Consider the following 23,583-nt stretch of genomic DNA (forward strand, 5'->3'; position numbering starts at 1 on the left):
TCTTCAGAGCAGCCAGTGAGCCTTGCCAGAGGTGACACTGGCGCTGTCCACCCTGGCTCAGCACTGTCCCTCGAGCTGCCCATCACGGGAGGTGCCAGGCTGCTTTTGGGCTTAGCTCTGTGGGAGGAGAGAGAAGTGGCTGCTGGGTGAGGCTCTGTCCTTGTCTGTTTCCTTAAAGCACTGCTAGAGTTTAAGGCCAATGTGTTACTCTGGTTTAGCTCAGAATGCCCAGATTCTGGCTCACATGCTTGTGCAGATTTTGCAATAACTGGAGGAGTTCTTTGGTCTTCCTGAGTAGCTCCTTGGGCTGAGCATCCTGTCTCCATGCAGCCGTGGCAGCGCTCTGGAAATCAATCATCTCGAGCCGGTGGTGACAGGTTCCTTGCCTGGGGCTTTAAAAATAAATTGCCTTTAAAAAAGCACCTGGTGAAGCAAACCTTGGCGGCCAGAGACCTGATGTTAAATATTTCCACATCTTCCTGTGGATGCAACTGAGCTCTTGCTGTTGCCAAAACAGTGTTTCCCAGAGCAAGGCCACTTTCTGGAGACAAGGTGTGGATCGGTGCAAGCCAGAGGTGAAGGCAGGGAGGCAGAAATTCTCTGCTCCCTCTTTGCTGTTCCTTCTGTCTGGCTCAGCCTACCCATGCAGCACATGGAGTGGGGGACCTGCCTTCTGCAGGCGCATTGAGACAGATTTTGGAGGATTATTCCCGTGAATTGGGTTAACATTTCCCCTTCAGTTTCCTGTGTGAGCTGAGCAGCGCTGGCAGGAGCAGGAGATTGTGTTGGCTGCCTTTTCTTCCTTTTTCTCCCCATGGAAGCACCCTCAGGAGCACTGCAGTGACATTCACTTCAGCACACTCTGCTGTGAGCTCCTGGCACAGGTGAAAAGGGGTGGGAAGGAGCAGCAGCCTTTGTCCATGCTCTTCCTGGGGAACAGTCCCTGAGAGTAGCACTGTGTAGGTTTTTGCATGGGTAGATGTAGGTGCTCACCACCCTGCACAGTCAGGCCCTGAGCTGCCCCAGCAGTGCTTTGTTTGGCTCTGCCAGCACAGGGATGTCACACATCTGGGGACAAGGGTGCTGGACTTGCAGGAGCAGTCATACTGGGAAGCCAGGCCATTCCTGCAGCTGCAAGGACAGTGCTGGCATTCAGTGTCCCCAGAGCAGGTCACCAAGCCAGCAGAGTGGCTGCCTGGTGATGCTTGTTCCCTGGCTTTATCCAGCCTTGCATTGCCACTTAGTGGCAGGAGCCCTCGTTTGCTGTCCCCAAGGAGTGGTTCTTGGTGGCTTTGGCATTTCTGGTCTGTGGCATTGGTTTAAGAGCAGAGTTCAGAGTAAGGTGTGAGGAGGGGACCTACTGTATTTGGAGAGGCAGAGCAATGGCTTGCAGGATGTCTGCTTGTCCACCCTGCCTGGGGGGAGATGTCCCAGCAGTGACTGTGGCTTGTGGTTGCTCCTGTTGTGGGTTCTGTGCTGGCTTCAGGACTGACCCAGGAGCTTTAGGAGCCACATGAACTGATGGTGCAGCTCCTACATCAGGAGCAGAGCCCTGGCAGCAAAGAGCCCTTCTGCAGTTCAGTGGAAGCAGTGTAGCAAATCCACTGCCAGCAAGGCAACAGATTGAGACCAGAGTCAGATCTCAGGCTGGTTGAACTGTGAGCTTAGTGCCAAAATTGAGGGGTGGGTTTCTCTGCAGGTGGTGGCAGTAGGTAGAGTGGCTATTCTGACCTTCCTCATTTACTGCAGGGAGGTGATTTGGAGAGTTTCCTACCTATTACTGTTAGAATGACACCCTCCCTTAGTGGAGGATATGTATTTAGCCATGACAGAGTTAAGGACACAAAGCAATCTCTATGTGGTAAATGCTTAACAAAGATTATACACCCATCTCTCCTGTGGTCAGCATGGGAAAATCCATAGAGGGCTGGGAATTGTTCCTTTTCTCTTACTGCTCTCATCTGTGGTTGATGAACAGCTTCCAGGAGGGACTGCATTGAGAAGTTTGGCCAGCACACTGTGGACCGTATCACCAGGGATGACCATGCCATCTGCACCACTGAATACTCCCGGATCGTGCCTTTGGAAAACGGGGAGGTGAGCAGTTGCCTGTTTTCATCCCCTGGAGTTTCCAGGGTTGGTCAGTGGCTGTTGGCATTCCTGTAAAATAGGCTCCCTCTCGATTTTTGGATACCGCTTTAAAGTATTCAGTTCAACCAAATGAGATTGACAGAGAGCTGATCCAGTCATCTGGAGAGAGATTGATTTCCTCCCACCCCACAGGGTTGCACAGATTTGTTCTCACAGATTCACAGAATGCTGTGGGGTGGAACCACCCAGTTCCAACTCACTGCCATGAGCAGGTACACCTTCCACTAGAGCAGGCTGCTCAGTGCCCAGTCCAACCCGGCCTTTTCCCTCCTCCCATTCACAGATTGTTGTCTCTCTGGTAAACGGGCGCCCAGGAGCCATGAACTTCTCCTACTCTCCTCTCCTGCGGAATTTCACCAAAGCCACCAACATCCGACTGCGCTTCCTGCAGACCAACACTCTGCTGGGCCACCTGATGGGCAAAGCTCTGAGGGACCCTACGGTCACCAGGAGGGTAAGGCAGGCCTTGATACCTCCTCTGGTGAGGTGGAAGTGTTTGAGGGCTGTGCAAGCCACCTCTGGGGAGGGGACACCCCGGCTGTTGCCTGTGGGGATTTTCTCTCGGTCTTGCACCCCTAAAGCTGAAGGCTTCTGCAGCAGACGCTGCTGTGGCTGGAGCTGGAGGCTGCCTGGGATGACACCAGCAATGTGGAACGGGGAAACATCTCTTGGTGTCACATGTGTCTTTCTGGCTGTGCTGGGAGCCCCCCACTCACAGCTGATGGGCTCTGTTAGAGGTGGTGGATCTGCAGCCACAATGTCACTGTAAGGGAAATACCCCAAGACATCATTTTACTGGGTAAAGTCCTGCTGAATCTTGAGTGGAATGGTTATGAAATTGATTTGTAAAAATAGTCATGGCCAGCTTTTCTTGTGCTTTCCAGTACTACTACAGCATCAAGGATATCAGCATCGGAGGGCGCTGTGTCTGCCACGGCCACGCCGACGTCTGCGATGCCAAAGACCCCAACGACCCTTACAGGTACCTTCTGCAAAATCCCAGTTCTGTGGGAAAGCATTTGAATTACTGTTCTAAGAATGAAAGGTGATACCAAGTGTTAGTTGTGTCCTGTCCTGAGCTTGTAATGGTGCCATCCCACTGCTTGTGGCTCTGCCTTGAGAAAGAAGCAGAAACTGCTCCAGACAAAGTATTAAAAATCACACTTTTTGTGAGACTGTTTTTCAGCCAGATTAGCTCCCTGGTTGAGTTTTCCTGTCCACAACTTTGCCATCCCACTGGAGCAGAGTGTGAGAATGAGAAGGAGGGATACTGATGTAGAGCAGGGAGGTTTCCCATCAGAGTCCTGGGATCATTTCTGAACTTGTGCAGAGGAGTCTCCTGCTTCCCAAGTGGCTTCTTAAGCACTGGGACAATGCTGTCATAAATAGATGGTCTCCCATGAAACCAGAGACTGCTTCCCATTTCTGCTCATAAGAACCATAGATTGGTTATGTACATATCTGAACAACTCTTAGCAAAAGAACAAGACTGTGTAAAGAAGTTACATTTTGGCTGATGGAACTTCCCATCTGCCTTGGCAACTTGGAATGCCAAAGAGCTGCTTCAGACCATGGAAGTGTTGCTTTTAGCCATCTGTTTGCAGCTTGAATGTTGCCTTTATAAAAGGATGGGTAGATTCAGCTGGATGAGGGGAGCTTGTATTTCTTTCTCATCAGGATCATGTAGAACTTTTGGATGGTCTAAAATAAAATTCCAGTGAGTCCCAGCCAAGGTTAAATCTGAAAGTATTAAAACAAAGATGTATTGGTAAGCAAGCCTGCCTGAGTGTGCCAAACTCTCTGACAAAAGGAAGTTCATAAATATCTGAATGTACAGTTCCTTGTTTTTTAGACATTGGTGTTGCTGGATGCAAAGTGCACCTGTGTGCTGGGGCAAAAGGCTTTGTGGGGACAAGTGATTCTTTAATATGGAAATGCCAGGACCTTTCTTGGGTGTATCAATGGCTTGGGGCTCTCCAAGAGGGGAGGGAAGGCTGAACAATGAGAAATATGTTGGATATCCTTGTTCATTGCCACTTCTGCTTGCAACTGTCTCTGTCTCCTGAAATTCTTCTCCTCCACTCTCATTTGGATGCATTTGGCATCTTCACTCTTGGCCCCAGCCTGTTGTGTGATGTTGCAGCACATGTTGGTAAGCAGCTGTTGCATTTCACCCAGAGCAGATCACGCTGGCCTGAGGGAGGAAACATTTCCGACTTGCGTACTTTGTACAGTCAGAACATAACAGCTGTAAGTCCTTTGGGATACAGCAGGAAAAGGTGCTGGATAAATAGATCTTCTCATGGCATTGCTGTACCCTTTAGCAAGCCCAGGAGCACAGGCAAGTCAGCAGAAATCTGATACTTTCAGTTGAGAAAATGAGTAATTGATGAAATGCTGCCATTTTCCAGGCTGTGGGAGCAGCTGTGTGCAGCCTTCCCATTGAAGTGGGCACTGCTGGGCAGGATCCCAGCCCTCCTGCCCTGGCACAGCACAGAGCCAGCTTGGGGATATCTGTAATGCCACATCAGCTGGGGCTCGGACACACTGTCCCCTTGGGACACAGGCCCAGCTACCAGAAACCTGTCATGTCTTCAGCAGTCTGTGTGGTGTGCCCTCTGCACATGCCCTGCCTCTTCAGAATCTGATGTGTGGCAGCAGCTGGGCAAGGAAATGCAAATAAAGGGATGTGGATTGGCCTGGCCCTATTAAAAATCCCACAATCTCAGCCTGTTGGAGGGGTCTCTGCTGTTCATTTTAACTTCTCTATTCTGCAGATCCCCATGTTTCTTGTGCCTGTTGCTCAGAAAGGCAGGGTGAGCACATTGATAGAGGTGAGGTGAGCTGGAAATCTTGGCAAAGACTTCAGGACATGATGAAGCATGTCCATGAGCTGACTTCCTGGCCATAAGTGGTAGTATTCATGCAACTTTGGAAAGTTTGTGTGAAGTGCCAAGCTACAGAGGCTGCACATCCAGCTGTGTTGAGCGGGCAGCACATCTGGGCCCTGTGTGAGTGTTTGCAGGGACCTGTGGGCGAGTACAGCCTTCTCAAGGCTCTCTGCACTTCTCACAGCTTTCTCTCTTTGCCCTAAGCTGGAATGGGCTGAGTTAAGCAGAGGGAAGGAATGTTCTCCTGCTTAAAGGTGAGCACCAGCAGGATGAGGCACAACCCTTTCTCCTGGCAAACCCTTGGAGCAGTGAGATAAGAATCATCAGGAACCTGGCTTGGCGAACCCAGACAAGAGTTGTGTGTTTCCAGGCTGAATGAGCTCAGGGGAGCCCTACAAGGGTTCTGCATCTGTTTGATAAGAGCAACTGTTTCTGTGGCTTCACTGCCCTGTCACAGATGCCACAAGCCAGAGAGGAGACAACCAGAGAGTCCAGCTGCTCCTTCTGTGCCTGTGAAGATAACCACCAAGACAGCAGCAGCCTGGCTGGTCAGAAGCACATCCACAGATGAAGGATGCTTTCCCACTGCTGCATACTGAACTCCAGCTTCTCCTTTCCCATTTGGAAGGCAGAGCACCCTGTGTGCCAGCAGATTTGTGCCATCTGTCAGTCTCTTTTTGCAGGTGGTTTTTCCTCCGTACAGTCAGAAACAGAGGAAGGGGCTTTTTTTCTTTTCTTGATTGTGCTCCTCAGATGTCCCAGCCAAATCCAGATGCTGTAGTGTTTGTGTGCTGCTCTCAGTTCTGCCACAGCTGCTCGCTGGAAACTGTTTAGTCTCTGCTGTTGAGCATCAATTCCAGCGGGAAGACTGCGGTTTCATTTCTTACAGCAGGAGGACCAGGAAATACGTGCTATGTGGACACAGCCGCTCCCTCTTCTCCCTCGTATATACTCAGTCAATGAAACATGTAAATATTGTGGTTTATGCACATTTGTCTGTAATTCATTAGCAGCACAGACTCGGCACAAGGTGCAGTAAAGCCATAATAGATGAGCTCTCTGAGAGGTCATCACTAACTCTGAACAGCAGAGACTAAATAAATACCTCCTTCTCCCTCTGAAATGAGCATCTTTACTCATGCAGTGCTATCTTCTTGCTTTCTGGGAACTGAACCAGTTCTTTTCAAACATCTTGAGCCTTAAGGAGCCTGGGCTGTGTGGCTGGAGCCACGTCCTCCAGTCAGGGAGATTAACACTGCTCAGCAGGTTTATAAGTTCCCTGACTCAGTGACCATCTTTCTCCACACATATGTATTTGGATCTTAATCTTGACCTCCTGCTGCTGCCATGGAAAGAAACAATAAAATTTTGTTTCCTTGAAAGTACTGAGTGGTGGTCAGCCAGGTGAGAGGTCTGTGGGTGGTTGTATTCCGGGGACACAGCCAAGGTTTGTCTCCCATTGAGACTCCCCCTTGGGTCTGAAAAACACTTGAAGAACAAGTTCCTGGTGGATATTTCAGGGCTGTTTTTTGCCACTTAAGCTCCAGCCAGGGGTTCAGTTTCATGCCTGGACTCTGCCAGCTACAGCCCAGCCTGTGAATGTGGGCAGGGATGGAGCATGACGAGTGCTGAGAGAACTGACTGCAGCCAAGTGTCCCTTGGCATCTGCAAGGGAAGGGCTGGGGGCAGCACTGGGACCTTCTGCCTCTCAACCCCTCTGCCTGAAGCAAAGATGCTGAGTGTGGATCCTGCTTGCATTCCCCCAAACTTTCAGATCATCCCATTATTTTCATTAAAATGAGGTTACTTGTGCTGCTGCCTCTACCTGGCAATTCACTATACACAGACTTGCAGGTCCCACATTTTAAAATTACATGTAGGTGGAAGCTGTGGCACTCAGCTCACTGCAGAGTGTCTGCTCTCCTACACTTCACCCTGAATGACTACTCCTTTTGTTTCTAACATTAAAAAAAAAAAAAAGTTTATTTTTAAACGCTCTGCTTTTGAATGGAAAAGCATTGGAGGAGGGAGAGATGGGAGTGGCAGACTGGCCCTGAGGGGAAATGAGTAATTGCATAGATAAAAGCTGGAACATGCTGTATTATCCATAAGTCTAATACAACAGAAAGCGTTTGTGTTGGATGGGAATGGCCCTGTGCTAAGTGGAGGCTTTGGGGCTGATGTCAGTGACGTTAATGAATCACCCTGGCGGTGGGCAGGGACGAGATCCATCGGGTGCCTGTCGAGATTCCTTGCCCGGCGCCTCCGGAGCTGCCTGTTTACCCAGCACAGCCCTGCCTGGAAAGCAGGAGGTGCAGTGCATGGGGAGCGTGGGGCCAGCATCTACTGCAATTCTTAATTCAAATTTCATGCCCTCCTCCCTGCAGCACAGGTGTACCTGGAGGAGCAGATAGCACCTGTGTGGCGCCATCCCTCTCCAAGCTCTGGGCTATCATTTTTTCCTTTCATGCTGCCCCTGCACAGTGGTGGGGACATCTTTGGGTCCCTGCGCCATGCTGCACTCTCTCAAATAATCATCTTCAGCTCGATTTCTACCACTGCCACCTCCAACCATTTCACATTTTATTCTCTGCAGAGCTGGCTAGGCAGTGGCACACTGATTTTTCTCTTATCCTTGTCTCCCTATGAAGGAAAAAAGGAATGATTATGGAGGAGAAGAAAGGGAGAGAATGCATCTGGAATAGCAAAGTTTGGTGTTTGGCTCAGAAATAAAACAAATCAATTAAAAAGTTGGAAAAAACGCCTTAGAAGCCTCTTTTGCAGAATATCGGGATTAGCAAATACCACGCGTTCACGTACCAGATCGGTGACAGCGATGCGCAGCAGGGTCACACAGCAGCTCCCCATCCCACACATCCCTGTCACCACCCCAGCCTTGTCTGTGCCCGTTGCTGTCCCCGCAGGCTGCAGTGTGACTGCCAGCACAACACCTGTGGTGGCTCCTGCGACCGCTGCTGCCCCGGCTACAACCAGTTCCCCTGGAAGCCTGCCACCGCCGACAGCGCCAACGAGTGCCAGCGTAAGTGGGAGCTGGGCTTTCCTCCCTGCCGGGCACAGCCCAGCGCCCTGCTGCAGAGAAGCTGCTCGCTGCACTGCTGGGGCTGGTGCTGTGTGGGACTGGGTGAGCCGGGGGCGGTGACACAGCAGAGAGGACTCTGCACAGCAGGGGTTGGTGTTCAGGTGAGGCTCACGCAGGGAGGTCTCTGAGGTCCGTGTGGGACTTTGGCTCTGCTGGCGCTCCAGTTCCTCCAGCGCGTCCAAGGGTTCGTGCAGGCAAGTCTCATTGCACAATTCTGTCTGCAAGATGAATTAGGTTTGGATGTGTTTGCGTACAGCACGTCTTTATTTGTCTAGAGAAACCTTTGGTCAGTGCCGACAGTGGAATTTCTGCTGCACTGGGAGTGCAGAGCACAGAGCTGCATGAAACGGTGTCTTAGAAACACAGGGTGGCAAAGGATCTTAAATCCTGGGAGTTTCTAAAGCCCCCTCACCTGGTGCTGGATTTTACAGCTCACCTCTATCCAGGGTGGGATAAAAGAGGCAAGAATGTTGCTCCCTAAACCAGACTAGTCGAGGCCCCACTGTGGTGACTTTTCTTTCTCGTCCATACACGCCTGCACGTATTTTACTTGTGATTTTGTGCCCGCTGCACTCTCCTGGTTGCACACCAGAGAAGGAGTTGCTGCTTCTGTGCTTTTGAGCTGAAAGACTTCAGAGAGCTTGGGAGATCATGTAATCCCCCCAGATGCATTCAGGCATCTTTCCTCACGGAAAACCAACCCATCAAACCCAGGAGGGAGAGTTGACATCCTGAGATGCAGCTGCTGACTGAAGGACCTCTGAGGACGGGTGGTTTAGCTCCCATCTCTTTGCATTCCAGCCTGCAATTGCAACGGCCATGCCTACGACTGCTACTACGACCCGGAGGTGGATCGACACAAAGCCAGCAGGAGTCGTGAGGACAAGTTTGAAGGGGGAGGTGTTTGTATTGACTGCCAGGTAGGCCCGAAGAGCTTCTCTGGAAAAGGCTGTTGCAAATGTTTGTGTTTGTTTCTGCTGTCAGCCTGGAGTTCAGCCTCCTGGGACCTCTCCACCAAGCTCCTCTGTTATCTAAATTAGGTCTCTGCCTGGAAATTTAGTCTCTTTGCTGTGGATTAAAGGAGTGTGCACCAGTAATGAGAACAGCACTTGGGTTTCTAGCTCTTCCCTGGTAGTACCACTGCCTCCTAAAGCTTTAGTTTGCTGAGACACTGGAATTGGGAGGGACAGGCTACTGCCTAGCACATTGTGTAATCCCTACCTAGTTCACAGTGCTCTGGCATCCCCCTGCATGTCTCTCTGCCCACCAAAATGCTAGTCTTCAGTCTCTGTGAAGGTGGGAAAGTAGCTCTTCCCTTCCCAAGGTGATTGTGACTGTGACCTGGTTAATTAATGCATTGGCATGAAACTTCTGGCTGTGCTTCCTTGCTTGGAGGAAACAGGTTGCTCCCATCCTTCAAGCACAAAATGGTCAGGACATTTTACCATCTGAAAGAAGTGAAATGGGCTCAAGGTCAGATACAAACCTGAAACTCACCCTGTGTTTATGGGAGGATACAGTTGGCAGGAAGTGCTTTGTTCCCAGGTCAGTGTATGTGGAATTTTGAGCAGATTTAGGTCTTCGGTGTGCTGAGGCTCCTGAGCTGCTTCCTCTGTAACCTGGAGCTGTTATGAAATCTGGCAGATGAATGTGAGTCCTGCAGGCCGAGGAGCTGATGCCTCTCTAACCCACTGTCTTTCAGCATCACACCACTGGCATTAATTGTGAGAGGTGCATCCCTGGGTACTATCGATCCCCTGACCACCCCATCGACTCTCCTTACATTTGCTACCGTGAGTGCGAACTCCTCTGCAGTGACATCCTGCTGGACTTGGTGACACTGGGGAGGGCGCTCTGGAGGGTTGGGCTGAGAGGTTTTCCTGCTGTAGGCAGTCTGAGGCCTCATTCAGTGACACTGCTGCTGGCTTGTCCCTCTCTGCAGGCTGTAACTGTGAGTCTGACTTCACCGATGGCACCTGCGAGGACCTCACCGGGCGCTGCTACTGCAAACCCAACTACACCGGGGAGCACTGCCACGCCTGTGCCGAGGGCTACCTCAACTTCCCCCACTGCTACCGTAAGTGGGGGTTCACAGCTGGGAGCCCACAGAGCCAGCAGCTCCAGCTGTGGCTCTTGGGATGTCCTCTCCCCATGCCACATGGCGTTCCTGTCCCAGGAGGAATTCTTTCAGGTGGGCACAAATCCACATTTGTCTTGGGTGGAAGCTGCACCAGAGCTGAGCTGCTCTGAACACAGAGTCAACAGGAGCTTCCCATTTGGCTGGAGTCTCATCTCCCACTTCCTTACAAAAGACAGGCTGAAAAGGGCTGTCATGGCTTGTTGTTTAGTGGGACATCTATTCCATGTTCCACATTCATCCTGTTCAGCTTTGGGGCTGTCAAGTCCCCGATATTCCATCAGGATTTCTCTGAGTGTGTGTGCTGACCTGTGCAATGTGTCTTTCTCTGCACAGCTGTTCCAGCTTTCTCTTACAACAATACTGGAGAGCAAGTGCTTCCTGCAGGACAGATAATAAGTAAGCAGTGCAATTTTCTTTGATGCTTTGGCAATGCTGTCATTTCTGTTATACCTCCCATCCAGTGCAGGTCTTCAGCTTACTGGGCATGTACGTTGTGTGAGGCAGCCCTGAGTGGTTTTAAGAGGGCACAACCAGCAGCTGAGCTGGGGGGAAAAGAAGTTTTATGAACCCCTTTTTATAGATGTAGAAACTCTAGCCTGGAGTGACAGTGTGATTTTTTTCTGGGGTCCAGGCCATGTGGGGATGGCCCTTCTGCCCTCCCTGTGAGGAACCTCCCCCAAAGGTCCTAGAGGGGCTGTGGCTGAGCTGGGAGCTCTGCTGTGGGCACCTCCCACTCTCCCTGTGTCACTTCCTCTGTTGTTTAGAAAGCTCATCCATGCTCTCATCCCTGCTCCCCTCCACCTCCCTCCTCTCTCATGCTCACTCCTCTCAGTTCATCTACCCCTTGTGCTTTATTCTGTCCCTTTTCCCACTGAATCCTCCCCTGTCTCATGCTCCCCAGCATGCTCCAGATAACCTTTTCCTTCCTTCTGATATTTTGAAGTCTGTATCTTCCAGACAGGTTTTTTTCTTTCCTGAGCTGGAATTTCTCACTTCCCTTCTCATTTCCTCACCTCCCCCTCCCTCTGGTTTTTGGATGATGTTTGTCCTTGCCTCTCCCAGCCCAGCACCCCACACCACTGCTGCTGGTGACAGCAGGGCTGGCTCAGAGCCTTGGCACTGCCTGCCTGGAACACCCTGCCCTGGAAGTGGGAAGGTCTCGGGTGCAGCTGAGCATGGAGTGACCAGAGAGAAAGCCCAAAGTTCACCCTGGTTAGCCAAAGGCTCTGGTTATTCCCACACTACACTGACTCAGCTCTGCCTGGGCTTGTGGAAGCAGCATTTGCCTGCCCTGTGTGTTGCCCTGCTGCCCACCCTGCACCTTCACACCAGCGTGGTGCTGAGGCCTCCCAGCCGCCCCAGGAGCCAGGCTCGGGTTGGTTACAACATTCTTATCTGATAGGAAGGTTATGGATGCAAATGCTTGAGCATTTGAGCTGCCTCAGGGCAACTCCTGCCGTGTCCTTGTGGGACCTCAGAGCTCAGCTGACAGCCGTGTGTGGTGTCTGTTGTGTGTCCCCATCCAGACTGCGACTGCTACGCGGGTGGGACGGAAGGCAACGCCTGTCGGAAGGACCCTCGGGTGGGGATGTGTGTGTGCAAACCCAACTTCCAGGGAGCACACTGTGACCAGTGTGCCCCAGGCCACTACGGGCCCAGCTGCCAGCGTGAGTACCCCGTGGGCAGCGTCCCCAGCTGGGCTTCTCCTTGTTCTCCACCCATGCTGGGGAGGAGGAATTCCACAGCTCTACTTCCAAGTGACAAATTCCCATGACTTCTGCACTTTTGCTGTTGTTTTCCACCCAGCCCTGACCCTCCAGCATCCTCCCAAGCTGTGGGGGACTCTTGAAGACTCCTGAGCTATGGGCCAGGCATGCTTGCTGTCAGCTCATTTCCCCATGCTTTCACCAGCAACTGCTCTTTTACCCCAGAGGAACAGATGCTCTGGTTCCTTTCCTGGGCAGGCTAAAGACAAAAAAACCTGCTTATTTACTAATGCCCTTATTGCTTTGCAGCCTGCCAGTGCTCTGGCCCTGGTCAGTACGATGGCACCTGTGACAGCGAGACAGGGCAGTGTCTGTGCCGCACGGGATTTGAAGGGCAGTCCTGTGACCAGTGTGCTCCAGGCTACTTCAACTACCCTCTGTGCCAGTGTGAGTATCTGTCCTTCACGGGCCTGGGTGGGGACACAGCCAGAGTCCTCTGGCAGGGGACTGAAGGACCGGAAGGCGGTTTTGGAGAATATGTGCCATGGGCAGAGACTGATGGTCTGAAGGCTTTAGAGCAGCACCTGATGCCTATCTGAGAGCCCCAGGAAGAAGACATTTTGCCACGAGCTCTGCCCTGTGCTCCCAGCTCAGGGGGTGGTTTCTGTGTGTTGCAGTGTGTGGCTGCAGTGCTGTCGGGACGCTGCCGGGAGGCTGCGACTCCGCCGGGAATTGTTTCTGCAGAGCCGAGTTTGCTGGGCCACGCTGTGAGCAGTGCAGCCCTGGCTACCACTCCTACCCCCACTGCTACGGTGAGCACCTGAACCTGCAGCTCCTGCTGCTCTAAAAAACACAGCTGTTCTTGCAAGACTTTGGTGTTTCTCAATATCAAATCCATGTGGTTTGCACCGTGAGTTTGGCAGGCTTGATTTGGGGGTCATGGATCATAGCAAAGCCTGGAAGACAAAGCAGTTTTTATCAGTCACACTTCCTCATCAGTGCCCTGCTGTGACCTGGTGTCTCAGTTTATGCCTTTCATGTGTGTCATTTTAGTGCATTAGCCTACTAAACTGCTGGGGAACATTGAATAGGCTGTAAGACCCCTCAGTGCATTTTCCTGATATGGTTATGAAAATAACTGCACGATTTGCTGAGAGATTAAGAAATTCATTTTTTCTGATGGAAGTGGCTAATTCCTGGGGGGGCTGAATGATGGTTCAGACCAGCAGTGCTTGATCACAGATCACAGGGATCATCAGAATCCTGCTCTTACAGCTTGCTCCTGCGATTCCCGGGGTGCAGTGGACAACAACTGCAGCCCAGCGGGGCAGTGCCGATGCCACGGGAATTTTGCAGGGCACACCTGTAACCAGTGTGCCCTGGGCTTCTACGGGTACCCCAGCTGCACACGTGAGTAACACCTTACTGCTCTCTACAACCACTGCGAGGAGGGTGTGGCCAGACTGAGGCCGGTCTCTTCTGCCAAGTAACTAGACAAGAGGAGATGGCCCCAAGTTGCAGTCTGGGAGGTTCAGGTTGGGTATTAGGAAAAATTTCTTCACCAAAACAGTTGTTGAGTATTGGTACAGGCTGCCCAGGGCAGTGGTGGTGTCACCATCGTTGGGAGGATTTAAAAACCATGTAGATGTGGCACTTGGGGACATGGTTTGGTGGTGGGCTTGGAAGTGCTGGAGGAACAGTTGGATGATGATCTTAGAGGTCTTTTCCAACCTTAATCATTCTCTGATCCCATCCATTTCCCTGGGCACTGCATCGCTCCTGGGCTATTGCCACAGGTGCCAGGACTGAGCAATGCCTGTGGCAGGTGCCTGCAGCCCCAGATCCTCTGACCAGCCCTCCCCAGCTCTGAGCAGAGTGTCCCCATCTCCCTCCCTGTCAGCAGTCCCGATTGGAAGCCAGATGTACTCTTATGTCTCCCAGCAAGAATTTACTGCTCATTAAAAAGTAATCCGTGATACAATTTCCGTGAAGCAACAAAAGAGCATCATCGCCCTCTTGCACAGTACTAAATGTGGACTCCTGAGCCTTGCCAGCTGGCAGAACACTCCTCCCAAATGCTGATGCCGGCAATATGCCTTTGAAGAGGCTGGAGGCAGAGATGAAATGGTCTCACAGGAGTTCAGTAGTCACTTTTTTTTTTTTGTCTCATAAAGCCACAGCCACATTGCAGAGCTGTAGAAGACCCACAGCAAGGAAAGAAAAGAACCACCTGATTTTTATATTTTTTCAAAATCTGTTGTTTCCTGAGCAGTCTTTTGCTGTTAGCAAGTGCAGGGGTGTCAGCCTAGAATGTCTCCTTTGGCAGGGATTTGAGGTGTGCTGGCTGGGCCAGGAAGGCATGGCCAGCTCCCTGGCAGCTTGCTGACCTTTCCTGTGATAGGGCAGTGGGATCTCTGTGCATTCATGGGCAGCAGGTCATGCAGAAGCTGTGGAACCATTGCCCTGCCCTCACCCTGCTGCCCACGTCCAACATCCACAGGGCAGACCCTGATGGCCAAATGCTGCTCTTGAGTGTTTGGGATTTTGCAGGGTCTGATATGTCACTGGCGACTGACTTTTGGGGGATGAGATCACACCCCTTCTCCTCAACCAAAACTCTTCCCTGCCTCTGAAATACACATAAATGTATGTGAAAGGCTGTGATAAGCATTGAGACTTCAATTGTTTTTCTTAAAAGATAGGGTGGTTTTAACCAAAAGCAAAGAATGAGAATTTTATTTATAATCCACGTCTGGCTGCTTTTGGTGAAGGTCAGGCAGACAAAAGAGGCTGTTGCTGGGAAGACCTGAATGCCACTCCAGCAGTTCTCTCCCCTCTCTTGCAGCTTGCCAGTGCTCCCAGGAGGGGTCCCTGCATGGCACCTGTGACCAGGACACGGGGCAGTGCAGCTGCCGGCCCAAGGTGACAGGACTGCGCTGTGACAGCTGCGTGCCTGGCGCCTACGGCTTCCCCCACTGCCAAGGTAGCCCCTTTTCCCTGATCTCTTGGCACACTCCAGTCTCTTGGGTGCTGGTAAATGCGTTTATCATCCCCCAAAATCTTTGCAAGGGGAGAAATAACCCCAGTTAGGGACAGCTGAGGGGTGGGCTAGTGTATAAATCTGTTCTTTCACCCCTCTTTTCTAGTGGGCTCCTGTAACCCAGCAGGGTTGGAGACTGCAGATCCCTCGCTGGCCCCAGTGAGTATGAAATGAACGTACCACAACCCCTGCAGGTCATTTTGTATGATCTACTTTATCTCTTTTTGGACCAAGTCCTTCCTTAAGCTCAGCCAGAGCAGCAGACCCCACGTTCAACCACTGCAAATTCTCACCTGCTCTTTTCTCCCTCTGCCTTTCCCCAGGGCTCCTGTGCATGTCGGGCGTACGTGGAAGGCCCAGCTTGTGACAGATGCAAGCCTGGATACTGGAACCTGACTCCAGAGAACCCCTATGGCTGCCTGAGTAAGGAAATGGCATTTGCAGAGTCTGCAAAAGTCCCCTCCATGGTGCAAGAGCCAAGCCCAAGCCAGTGAGCACCATCACTGGAGGATTGGAAGTGATGGCCTTCCTTCCATCTTCGCCCAGAAGTGATGTGTCAAAGCTGGAGCCCTCTGGGTGACCCTCACGTGGAAAGGGGGAAGGCTGGAGCCTGGAGCTTTTTGCTTGGGGTGAAACATAGGGCTCATGCAATGAGTTATGCCCTTCTCAGCCCTCCCTACAGACACTTAATTTTTCATGGCCAAATATGCAGAAAAGGCAAATGTCTTTGTTAGCTGTGTCCTCAGCAGTAGCTGTCCAAAATGAAATCTAAGCCCTTGTGCAGGGCTGCCTTCTACTTCTACTGGCTCCTCTTACCCCAACCAGTGTCCTCTGGTGTGGTGGGTACTGACACCATGGAGTTTCTTCTGACGGGCTGATTGACCTTCTGGCTTTCTTGTTCATCTCCCTCTCCTCAGGCTGCAAGTGTGACACCAAGGGCACCATCAGTGGAATCACAGAGTGCCGGCAGGTGGGTTTGTTCTCTGTTTCCAGGCTCCTCTGAGTGTGCTGCGTTGGGAGTGTTCAGCTCTGTCTGTCCCAACAGCTGCTGGAGAGGCCCCAGCAGTGAGCTCTCAGCACTTGGACCACAATCTGGGCTTGCATGAGAATGTGGGATTAAGACCTGTCATAAATTAGGCACCTAAACATTTCTGGGTCTGTCCCAGGATGCCTGGATTTTTGTTTGCCTGCATTGTTGGGTAATTTAAGTTATCTGGCCCTTATCTGGCCCACCCACACGCAGGAAGCCGTGTGGAGCATGAATCTCAAGCTGCTGCTTCTGCAGTGTCTCAGACCAGAACCCAAATAACTGAGGAACAGCTTAGCCATGACAAGCAACAGGAGGGAATGAGTTTCCGTGCCTGCTTCTCTCCCAGGGCGATGGGCAGTGTTTCTGCAAAGCCAACGTGTGTGGGCAGTTCTGCTCGACCTGCAAGGACGGCTACTTCAACATGGAGAATGCAAATTACTTTGGCTGCCAAGGTGAGCCCCTTCTGTGATGTGTTTGGTGAGTGAGGGGAGCCGCAAGAAATTGCCCCACTGCACAGACTGACTGGTTGGTGACCTTGGAGAAAAGGGGCAAGAGATGTCCCACCTTCTGTTTTTGGGGTGATGCAGTTCAGTGCTTTAAGAGTTTACAGTGGTAGTGCTGGGTTGATGGTTGGAATTCAATGATCTTTTTGTCTCTTCCAACCTTGGTTCTATGATTCTGTACCACAGCCCAGAGCATGGCCTGGGAATTACTGTGGCTCTGGAGACCTGAGGTCATGCTTTTCCACTATTGGACATGGGTGTGTCAGGCTGGGGAACGAACAGCCAGGTAAGGTACCCCTTTGGGTACCAGAAATTGCTGTGTTTGAACCACTGGTCACATCCTTGCAGCAGTGCCCCTTCCTCCTGCTGGGTAGAGGGTGGACATGGATACCTGGGGTTGGTCACTCTCCACTGTGTCCATGGGGAGAGGTGAAGGAGGAGATGGGGCTGCTCTGAGCCATCCCACGCAGTGCTGGCACGGCTGGAGGCAGGGCTGCAGCGCCCGGCCGTGAGGGTTTGCAGACCTTGTTCCATCAGCCGCCTGCAAATAGCTCGGAGCTGAGGTGGAAGAAGAGTCGATCCAAGTGGGGCCGGGGCCAAATATGAAAACGGATACAATGGAATAAAAATAGTGGCCGCAGGCTCCCCGCCCGCTGGGATGTGCCTTTGATTAGCGACCAGGAGCTCGTTAGCACGGCGGGAATGTAAACAGGCGCTTCCTGCCCGCAGGCTGCCGGTGCGACGTCGGCGGGGCCCTGGGGCCGTCCTGCGAGGAGCGGAGCGGAGCCTGTCGCTGCCGGCAGAGCACACGCGGTCCCACCTGCACCCAGTAAGCTGCACCTTGGCAAGCTCTGCCTCCCACGGTGTCCTCTGCCACCACGGGGATGGGGGACCTCATCGTCCGGGCTGCTGTCACATCAGCCTGGCGGAGGTGTCCTCTCGCTGCTCCCTCCGGGCAGCCCGCAGGTAACGGTGCTCTCTCTTCCCCAGACCAGCACGGGACCATTATTTCCCTGACCTTCACCACTTGAAATTCGAGCTGGAGGAAGGCACCACGCCGTCCGGCCGGGCTGTGCGCTTTGGCTACAACCCCTTGGAGTTCGAGGGCTTCAGCTGGCGAGGATATGCACAGATGTCCTCCATCCAGGTACGCCTGGTGGCTGCAGCCCAGCCCGGCTCCCCGCGGGGAGGATGTGGCCGGTGGAGGACTGATGTGCTTTTGGCACACGTCTTTCATCCCAAGTGCTCCTGAAACCCCCAAAGTCACAGGCTGGCCAACATAAACAGCACAGTGTATATATAGCCTGTTTGTGCAGATATTTCCTGTAGTGCTGGGGGTGGCATAGACTGATGAGGGGAAAGATCCTAAACTGAGAATCCCGTGATAGCCTAATCTATTTAGACAAAGGTGGTAGCATGGTGATTACTTACAGGGATGTCTATAAACACTGTCTCTCAGTTTCCTTGTTCCTCTTTCAACTGACTCTGCATAACCTTTCCTCCCTTTTCCAAAAATAAGTATCTCCTCCTCAGCTGCCATGTTCCGCTTGGACCTCTTGTTACCCTTCAGCCTTTGCCCTTGCTGTTAGCTGGTTTGCTGTAACAATGGTTTATGCTAACTTGGAATTGTGTAAGTCCTAGAAGTGAAGCTGTTTCTTCTGTTGACTCTTTTTCTCTCCTTGGTGGTTTCTTCTGCATGGCCTCTGCGAAGTGTGTGCACGTTTGGGGATGGAGTACAGGGCAGTGATTCTCTGACAGTCTTGTTCCATGTAAGATGCTTCTTACTCTGGTGCATGTACTTTCAGTTCTCTTCACATTTTTGTGTTTAGGTGAAATAACAGAGGGGCTGTTTCCCACTGAATTTTAGGTAGGAGCTAAGCAGTGAACTCCTGTGGGCCTCCCTTGAGAAAATCCCAGCCTTAAAGCTTAACGATGGAGCTCACGCTGAAGCTCATAGCTGCAGTGTTGCACACAGCATTGGTGTTTGAGCTAGAAATGGACCTTGATAGAAGGGCTGACACGTGGCTTTCAGCTGGCAGGTGTCACCTGTAATTTGTTATCATCAAAACCCTTCCAGTTTGCTCTCCATGGGAAGATGGTGTGTAACTGGAGCTTTGGAGAGCACAGCCCTCATTAGAAGTCTCCCTGGGCAGGAGGTTATTTAAGCCTAGGATCTCTTTGAAATGGGTCAGACTTGAGCATCTCCTTAGTGGGGTCTTGCCAAGCGGTGTGCAGGCAGGGGGAGAGCAGATGTGCTATCAGTTGTACGGTCCATTAGCCCTGCTGGTCCTTAGCACTGCACATTCCTGAGCACCAGCTCAATTCCCAGCCTCTTCTGTAGGCAGCTGGGCAGAGCCCCATAAATACAAGGGCAGGAGTTTGGTACCTGGTGGCAGCACACCAAACCCAAAAGCAGCGCACTGATACCAAAAGCAACAACTTCCTATAACCTTTCCCATGTAATTATATGTGCCCCAGGACAGATGAGCCACCCTGCTGTGCCACAGCATCTTCCAGGTGTGATCACAGCCTTCCCACCCCCTTCCACAGACAGGTTGCTCCCTCGGTGGCTGGCCCCAAGTGTCCCCAAAGTGAGGGACAGTGTCACAAGGTGCCGTGAGCAGTAGGGTGCGTGTGCTTGTCTCCTCCTCGCACTGTGGCATGTTGCTTTGGGAGCAGTGAGCCGAGGGCTGCGCTTGGGCTGGCACTGTGGGTGGTGGAGGTAACTGAAGGTGTGCTCTGCTTCTCTCCCCTTTCTCTCTCCCACCAGCCCAAGGTAGTGGTGACTCTCAATGTGACCTCCCCCGACCTCTTCCGCCTCGTCTTCCGCTACGTCAGCCGGGGGCCCGCCAGTGTGGAAGGGAGGGTCTCGGTCGTTGAGGAAGGAAAGTTTAATGTTTGTGGCAACTGTAAGTGCATTTTTCACTTCTAGACTAACTCAGAGCATCCCACGCTGCGACACTGCTCCTCTGCCCCTTCTCCTGCCCCAAGGTGTGTCTGTCCCGAATGTGCCCGTGTCAGGTGGCCAGCCAGAGCCGTGCTGCGGGCTGGCGAGGGAGGGGGAAGAGAGGCAGGCAGGCAGGCAGGTAGGGCAGGCGGGTCAGGCCCTCCCCAGAGTGGGTGGGCGCTCAGGAGCTGCCCCCCCAGTGATGTGTGCCCCGTGTGCTCTTTTGCTTTTTGCAGAATAAAATCAGAGTCACTGTAGACGTGAAGGAAGCAGAGCTCTATCTGTTCCATGTCATCCTGAGGTATATTAATTCAGGAGGGGCCACTGTGTATGGCAAAATTACAGCTTATCAGCCACGAAGGAGAGGTAAGGATCCCAGACTGCTCTGCTTCCCTGTGCCATCGCCACCTCCTCCCCATCCCAGGCAACCTTCTGCATCATCCTTTCCAGAAGACGCTTCCATATGGCTTTACCCGTTAGTCCTGCTCTCCCAGTTGAAAGGCTGATTTGAGTTTGCAGCCCCCTTTATTTACCAAAGCAGCAGCAAGGTGGGCCCAGCCCTGGGGCTGCGCACTGAGGACTGATACCAGCCAGGCTGCTGGGACATAAAGCTGTTGTACAATTCCGTACAACCTTTCCAGCACAGGACGAGATCACCCCAGTGCCCCAGGCAAAACTGAGCTGACTTTCCGCAAAAGCAGAATGGTTCCAAACTTTGGCAGCTGGAGGTGGTTTTATTTACCAGATGCCCTGACCTGGCAGTCCTGCCTTTCCCGTGTGCTTCTCCCAAACCAGGCTGCTGGCTTCACACGTGGTGTGGGGCTTGGAAGTGCTGTGAAATTACACACCTTACACAGGCATTGCACTCTGGTGCAGTGTCCTCTCGTCACACCGTGAGCTGCTGGAGAGGAGCCACCAAAAGATGTCTGAACAAGCCTAGAAATCTGGGCAGCAAATTTTCTGGGAAACAATCTGAGCAAGACTGCATGGGAACACAGCTGAGGCCATGGTTGATTTTACCCCTTCGGATGCCACGGCCACACTGTCCTGCTGAAGCTCTTCCTCCAGACCACACATCCACAGCACAAGGCTGTCAACACTAACTACCTAATTTATCAGTGTGTGAAGTTCTCTCCTCTGTCTTGAGTTGACATAGGTTCTGCCTTTGATGTGATATGCAAGGTTTGAAATGCCAAAATATTATTTTTCTGCCCTCTATTTTTTTTCTTTTTGAGAGGAAAAATGGCTTATTTTTTATGTCCAGTCATATTACACAGCAGAAGAACAAGAAGAGCAGGAGCCGTGGTCATGTTTTGGGATCCCACCAAAGGTCAGGAAGTATTTAATCTGTCCTATCCAAGCAGCAGAGCTCATTTGCCTTAAAAAGTGCTTCACTTCTTGTGCAGAAGCAACACGATTTTTGTAGTGCTGAAGGCAAGCAGCCAAACTGATACATCAACAACAGGACACCAGCATCCTTGAGAGGCTTCAGGAGTGCTGAGCCAGTTCATGTCTGGATGGAAAGGGCTCCACATGGCAAAGAACAAGCAGCCTGGAAAGAAGTTGGAAGATGTGGCTTGCAAAAGGGGAAGCCTTTTCCAAGTATGGGATTTTCAGCCTGGTTTCTTCCACTCTGCCTCCAGAAGCTGTCTCAGCTGGAGCTGTGTATTGCCTCAAAGGGATCTGAAACTTCAACCTGTCAGTAAATCTACCCCAGTGCCAGTTCAGGGAAATCTCTTCAATCCTTGAATCCTCACCTCTGCTTCCCGTCTGGAAAAGTGAGGTCCCAGCCTCAGCTGATGCCAGGCGTGTCACAGAGCTGCCACACATGGGAAGGGTTATTAACCATCCCAGCAGTAGCAGAAGCCCTTGCTTTAGCTTCTGGCCCTGTGCCTTGATGTCCATGTATCACACCAGGGCAGTCAGTGTGCCACATTCTCCACTTCCTTCTTCATCTCATCTGCTCGCCGTGCAGGCATTCCCAGTGAATCCCCCTCACCTGTGCTCTTCAGAAGCTCCTGACCTGCTGGGCAGGCACACAATCTGCTTCTAGGTGCTCTATTGTGATTGCATCCATTAATGAAGAGGTTGTGGGACTGTCAGATGAGCCAAGGAGCTGTTCAGCAGCAGCAGGATCAGGCTTTGCACCCATTCTGTTCTGTCAGTTTAAAATAATGTCCAAATATCGAGTGCAGAGTCTGTGGTTGGCAGGAAGAAAGGCAGGAGCACACCTTGGGGGCCTCAAAGTTTGCCAGAGGACAGGTATCTTGCCTGTGGAGCTGGGGTCAGAATTTCCCCGAGGAAAAATGTATCTGGGCAATTCTTTTTGTCTGTCTCAGGATTACCTCTTCACAGATGAGTTCTTTCCTTTTCTAGCTGGCAAAATGCTCCTTGGCTTGCAACACTCTGTGCTTGGCAGTCTGGGGATGCAGAGCACCCTGTGAGAGCTCTGGATTTGCATTAAGGATTGCAGTGATTTATATTTATTTCTCCCATTAGGCTGTTGAGCAGATTGAGAGTGGATGTCTCTGTTTCAGGACCGTGTGGGATTGTGGTGCACCGAGAGAGTGGGAACCTGTCACTGTCCACTGCACCACAAAGCTGCTTCCCTGAGCATATCCTCCCATGTCCAGCCCCAGTTTTTCCATTCCAGGTCCCTTCACAGCCTCTCATCCCTCCCATTCCAGGTACAGAGCAGACCAAGCAGATTGTCTTTGCTCCCAGCACGGAGCCAGCCTTTGTCACTGTGCCCCAGAACAGCTTCGGGGAGCCCTTCGTACTCAACCCCAACACCTGGTCTCTGGTTGTTGAGGCACAGGGTGTGCTGCTGGTAAGGCCCTGCGCTCCACCCACCCTGCTCCCTGGGGACAGGTGTCCCAGGCATAACACCTCTCCCATCTCTCCTCCCAGGACTATCTGGTTTTGCTGCCCAGCTCATACTACGAAGCACCAATCCTGCAGCTGAAGGTCACGGAGCCTTGTGTCTACCAGCCAGCCCCTGAACAAGCCACCCAGAAGTAAGGATCTGCACATCTCTGTGCTGTGTGGGGCTTGCTCAGCTCCTCTTGGCCTGGGGTTAAGGAATATACATAGTCCAGAGTCAGTGATGCAAACTGCTCATAGAGCTGTGGCAAATAAAGCTTGTAGAACCTGCACTGGCCCAGAAAGCCAACCTTTTTTTTGTCCATGACACAGCCAGTCTGTGTTTTCTCATGGACCCTGGAGGGCCAGCTCACCCAGTGACACCATAGCCCACCTCTCTGCCAGGGTGGGTTCCCAGTGCCAGGTTGTGTGTGTCCTCAAAAATGGTTGCCATGAGTAGGTTTTGCTGGGCTATTTAAAATGAACAGAGTCTGGTAGTGTTTGGAGCATCTTAATCTATCTGCTTGCCCAGAACCTCTTGTCCATGTTGGCAGGAAGGCTGGCTGGGCTCTGGACACTGGTTTTCCCATCCACAATAATAGTGGTCCCCAGGATAAAACCCATTGCCAGAGGAGAAGTTTTTTGTTGTTACTGCTCTCCCTGGTCCTGTAATGCCCAGTCCCTTGCTCCCCACTGACCAGAGCTGCTCCTTGGCCCTCCTGATAGACCAAAGCAAACTTGGCTAGACCCAGGCTTTGTGGGTGTTCTCAACTTTTATAATCATGATGTAACTTTTGTGCTTCACAAATTTTTTCCTGTGTGTTTCCAGCTGCCTCTTGTACAAGTACCTGTCCGTGGAGGGCTTCCCTGCCGTGCCAGGGGTGGATGCAGTGTGCAGGCTGGACAACCGGCTCCCCAGGCTGTGTCCCACGGAGCAGCTCACCCCCTCCCACCCCCGCATGGCCACCTGCAGTGGCAGTGATGTGAGTGGCACTTCTGTTTTGTCCCCTTCCTGGCCACTGCAGTGCTCATCCCCCTGCCCCCGCTGTCTGGGGCTTTACCTACAGCTGGGCAGGTGGCCAGAAAGGCTTTACACCCATCCAGCTGTGTGTTTGTGTGCCCTGTTCAAGGCACCCAAACCCAGAGTCTCACGTGTAAAGGTTTGCAAGGATTTGATGAGATTTGGTGCGTTGTCCCCTGAGCTGCAGAGGAG

The 23,583-nt window shown here is 52.0% G+C and overlaps 1 protein-coding gene across 1 annotated transcript in view; it reads left to right on the forward strand.

Annotated features, from left to right (window-relative positions):
- LAMA5 (laminin subunit alpha 5) overlaps nt 1-23,583 on the forward strand; it is an 85,747-nt gene that overhangs the window by 38,517 nt on the left and 23,647 nt on the right. Inside the window, exons 4-26 of the mRNA XM_053993331.1 lie at nt 1,979-2,097; nt 2,435-2,605; nt 3,036-3,133; nt 7,967-8,082; nt 8,944-9,062; nt 9,845-9,935; nt 10,085-10,219; nt 10,616-10,678; nt 11,809-11,949; nt 12,298-12,435; nt 12,666-12,800; nt 13,264-13,398; nt 14,834-14,971; nt 15,135-15,187; nt 15,352-15,451; nt 15,946-15,998; nt 16,405-16,510; nt 17,291-17,390; nt 17,552-17,708; nt 19,332-19,470; nt 22,196-22,338; nt 22,419-22,525; nt 23,200-23,353. Of these exons, the coding sequence (XP_053849306.1) occupies nt 1,979-2,097; nt 2,435-2,605; nt 3,036-3,133; nt 7,967-8,082; nt 8,944-9,062; nt 9,845-9,935; nt 10,085-10,219; nt 10,616-10,678; nt 11,809-11,949; nt 12,298-12,435; nt 12,666-12,800; nt 13,264-13,398; nt 14,834-14,971; nt 15,135-15,187; nt 15,352-15,451; nt 15,946-15,998; nt 16,405-16,510; nt 17,291-17,390; nt 17,552-17,708; nt 19,332-19,470; nt 22,196-22,338; nt 22,419-22,525; nt 23,200-23,353 (2,711 nt within the window). The remainder of the gene's footprint in view (nt 1-1,978; nt 2,098-2,434; nt 2,606-3,035; nt 3,134-7,966; nt 8,083-8,943; nt 9,063-9,844; nt 9,936-10,084; nt 10,220-10,615; nt 10,679-11,808; nt 11,950-12,297; nt 12,436-12,665; nt 12,801-13,263; nt 13,399-14,833; nt 14,972-15,134; nt 15,188-15,351; nt 15,452-15,945; nt 15,999-16,404; nt 16,511-17,290; nt 17,391-17,551; nt 17,709-19,331; nt 19,471-22,195; nt 22,339-22,418; nt 22,526-23,199; nt 23,354-23,583) is intronic.

This window comes from Vidua macroura, chromosome 17 (genome assembly GCF_024509145.1).
Source record: "Vidua macroura isolate BioBank_ID:100142 chromosome 17, ASM2450914v1, whole genome shotgun sequence".
Taxonomy (NCBI): domain Eukaryota; kingdom Metazoa; phylum Chordata; class Aves; order Passeriformes; family Viduidae; genus Vidua; species Vidua macroura.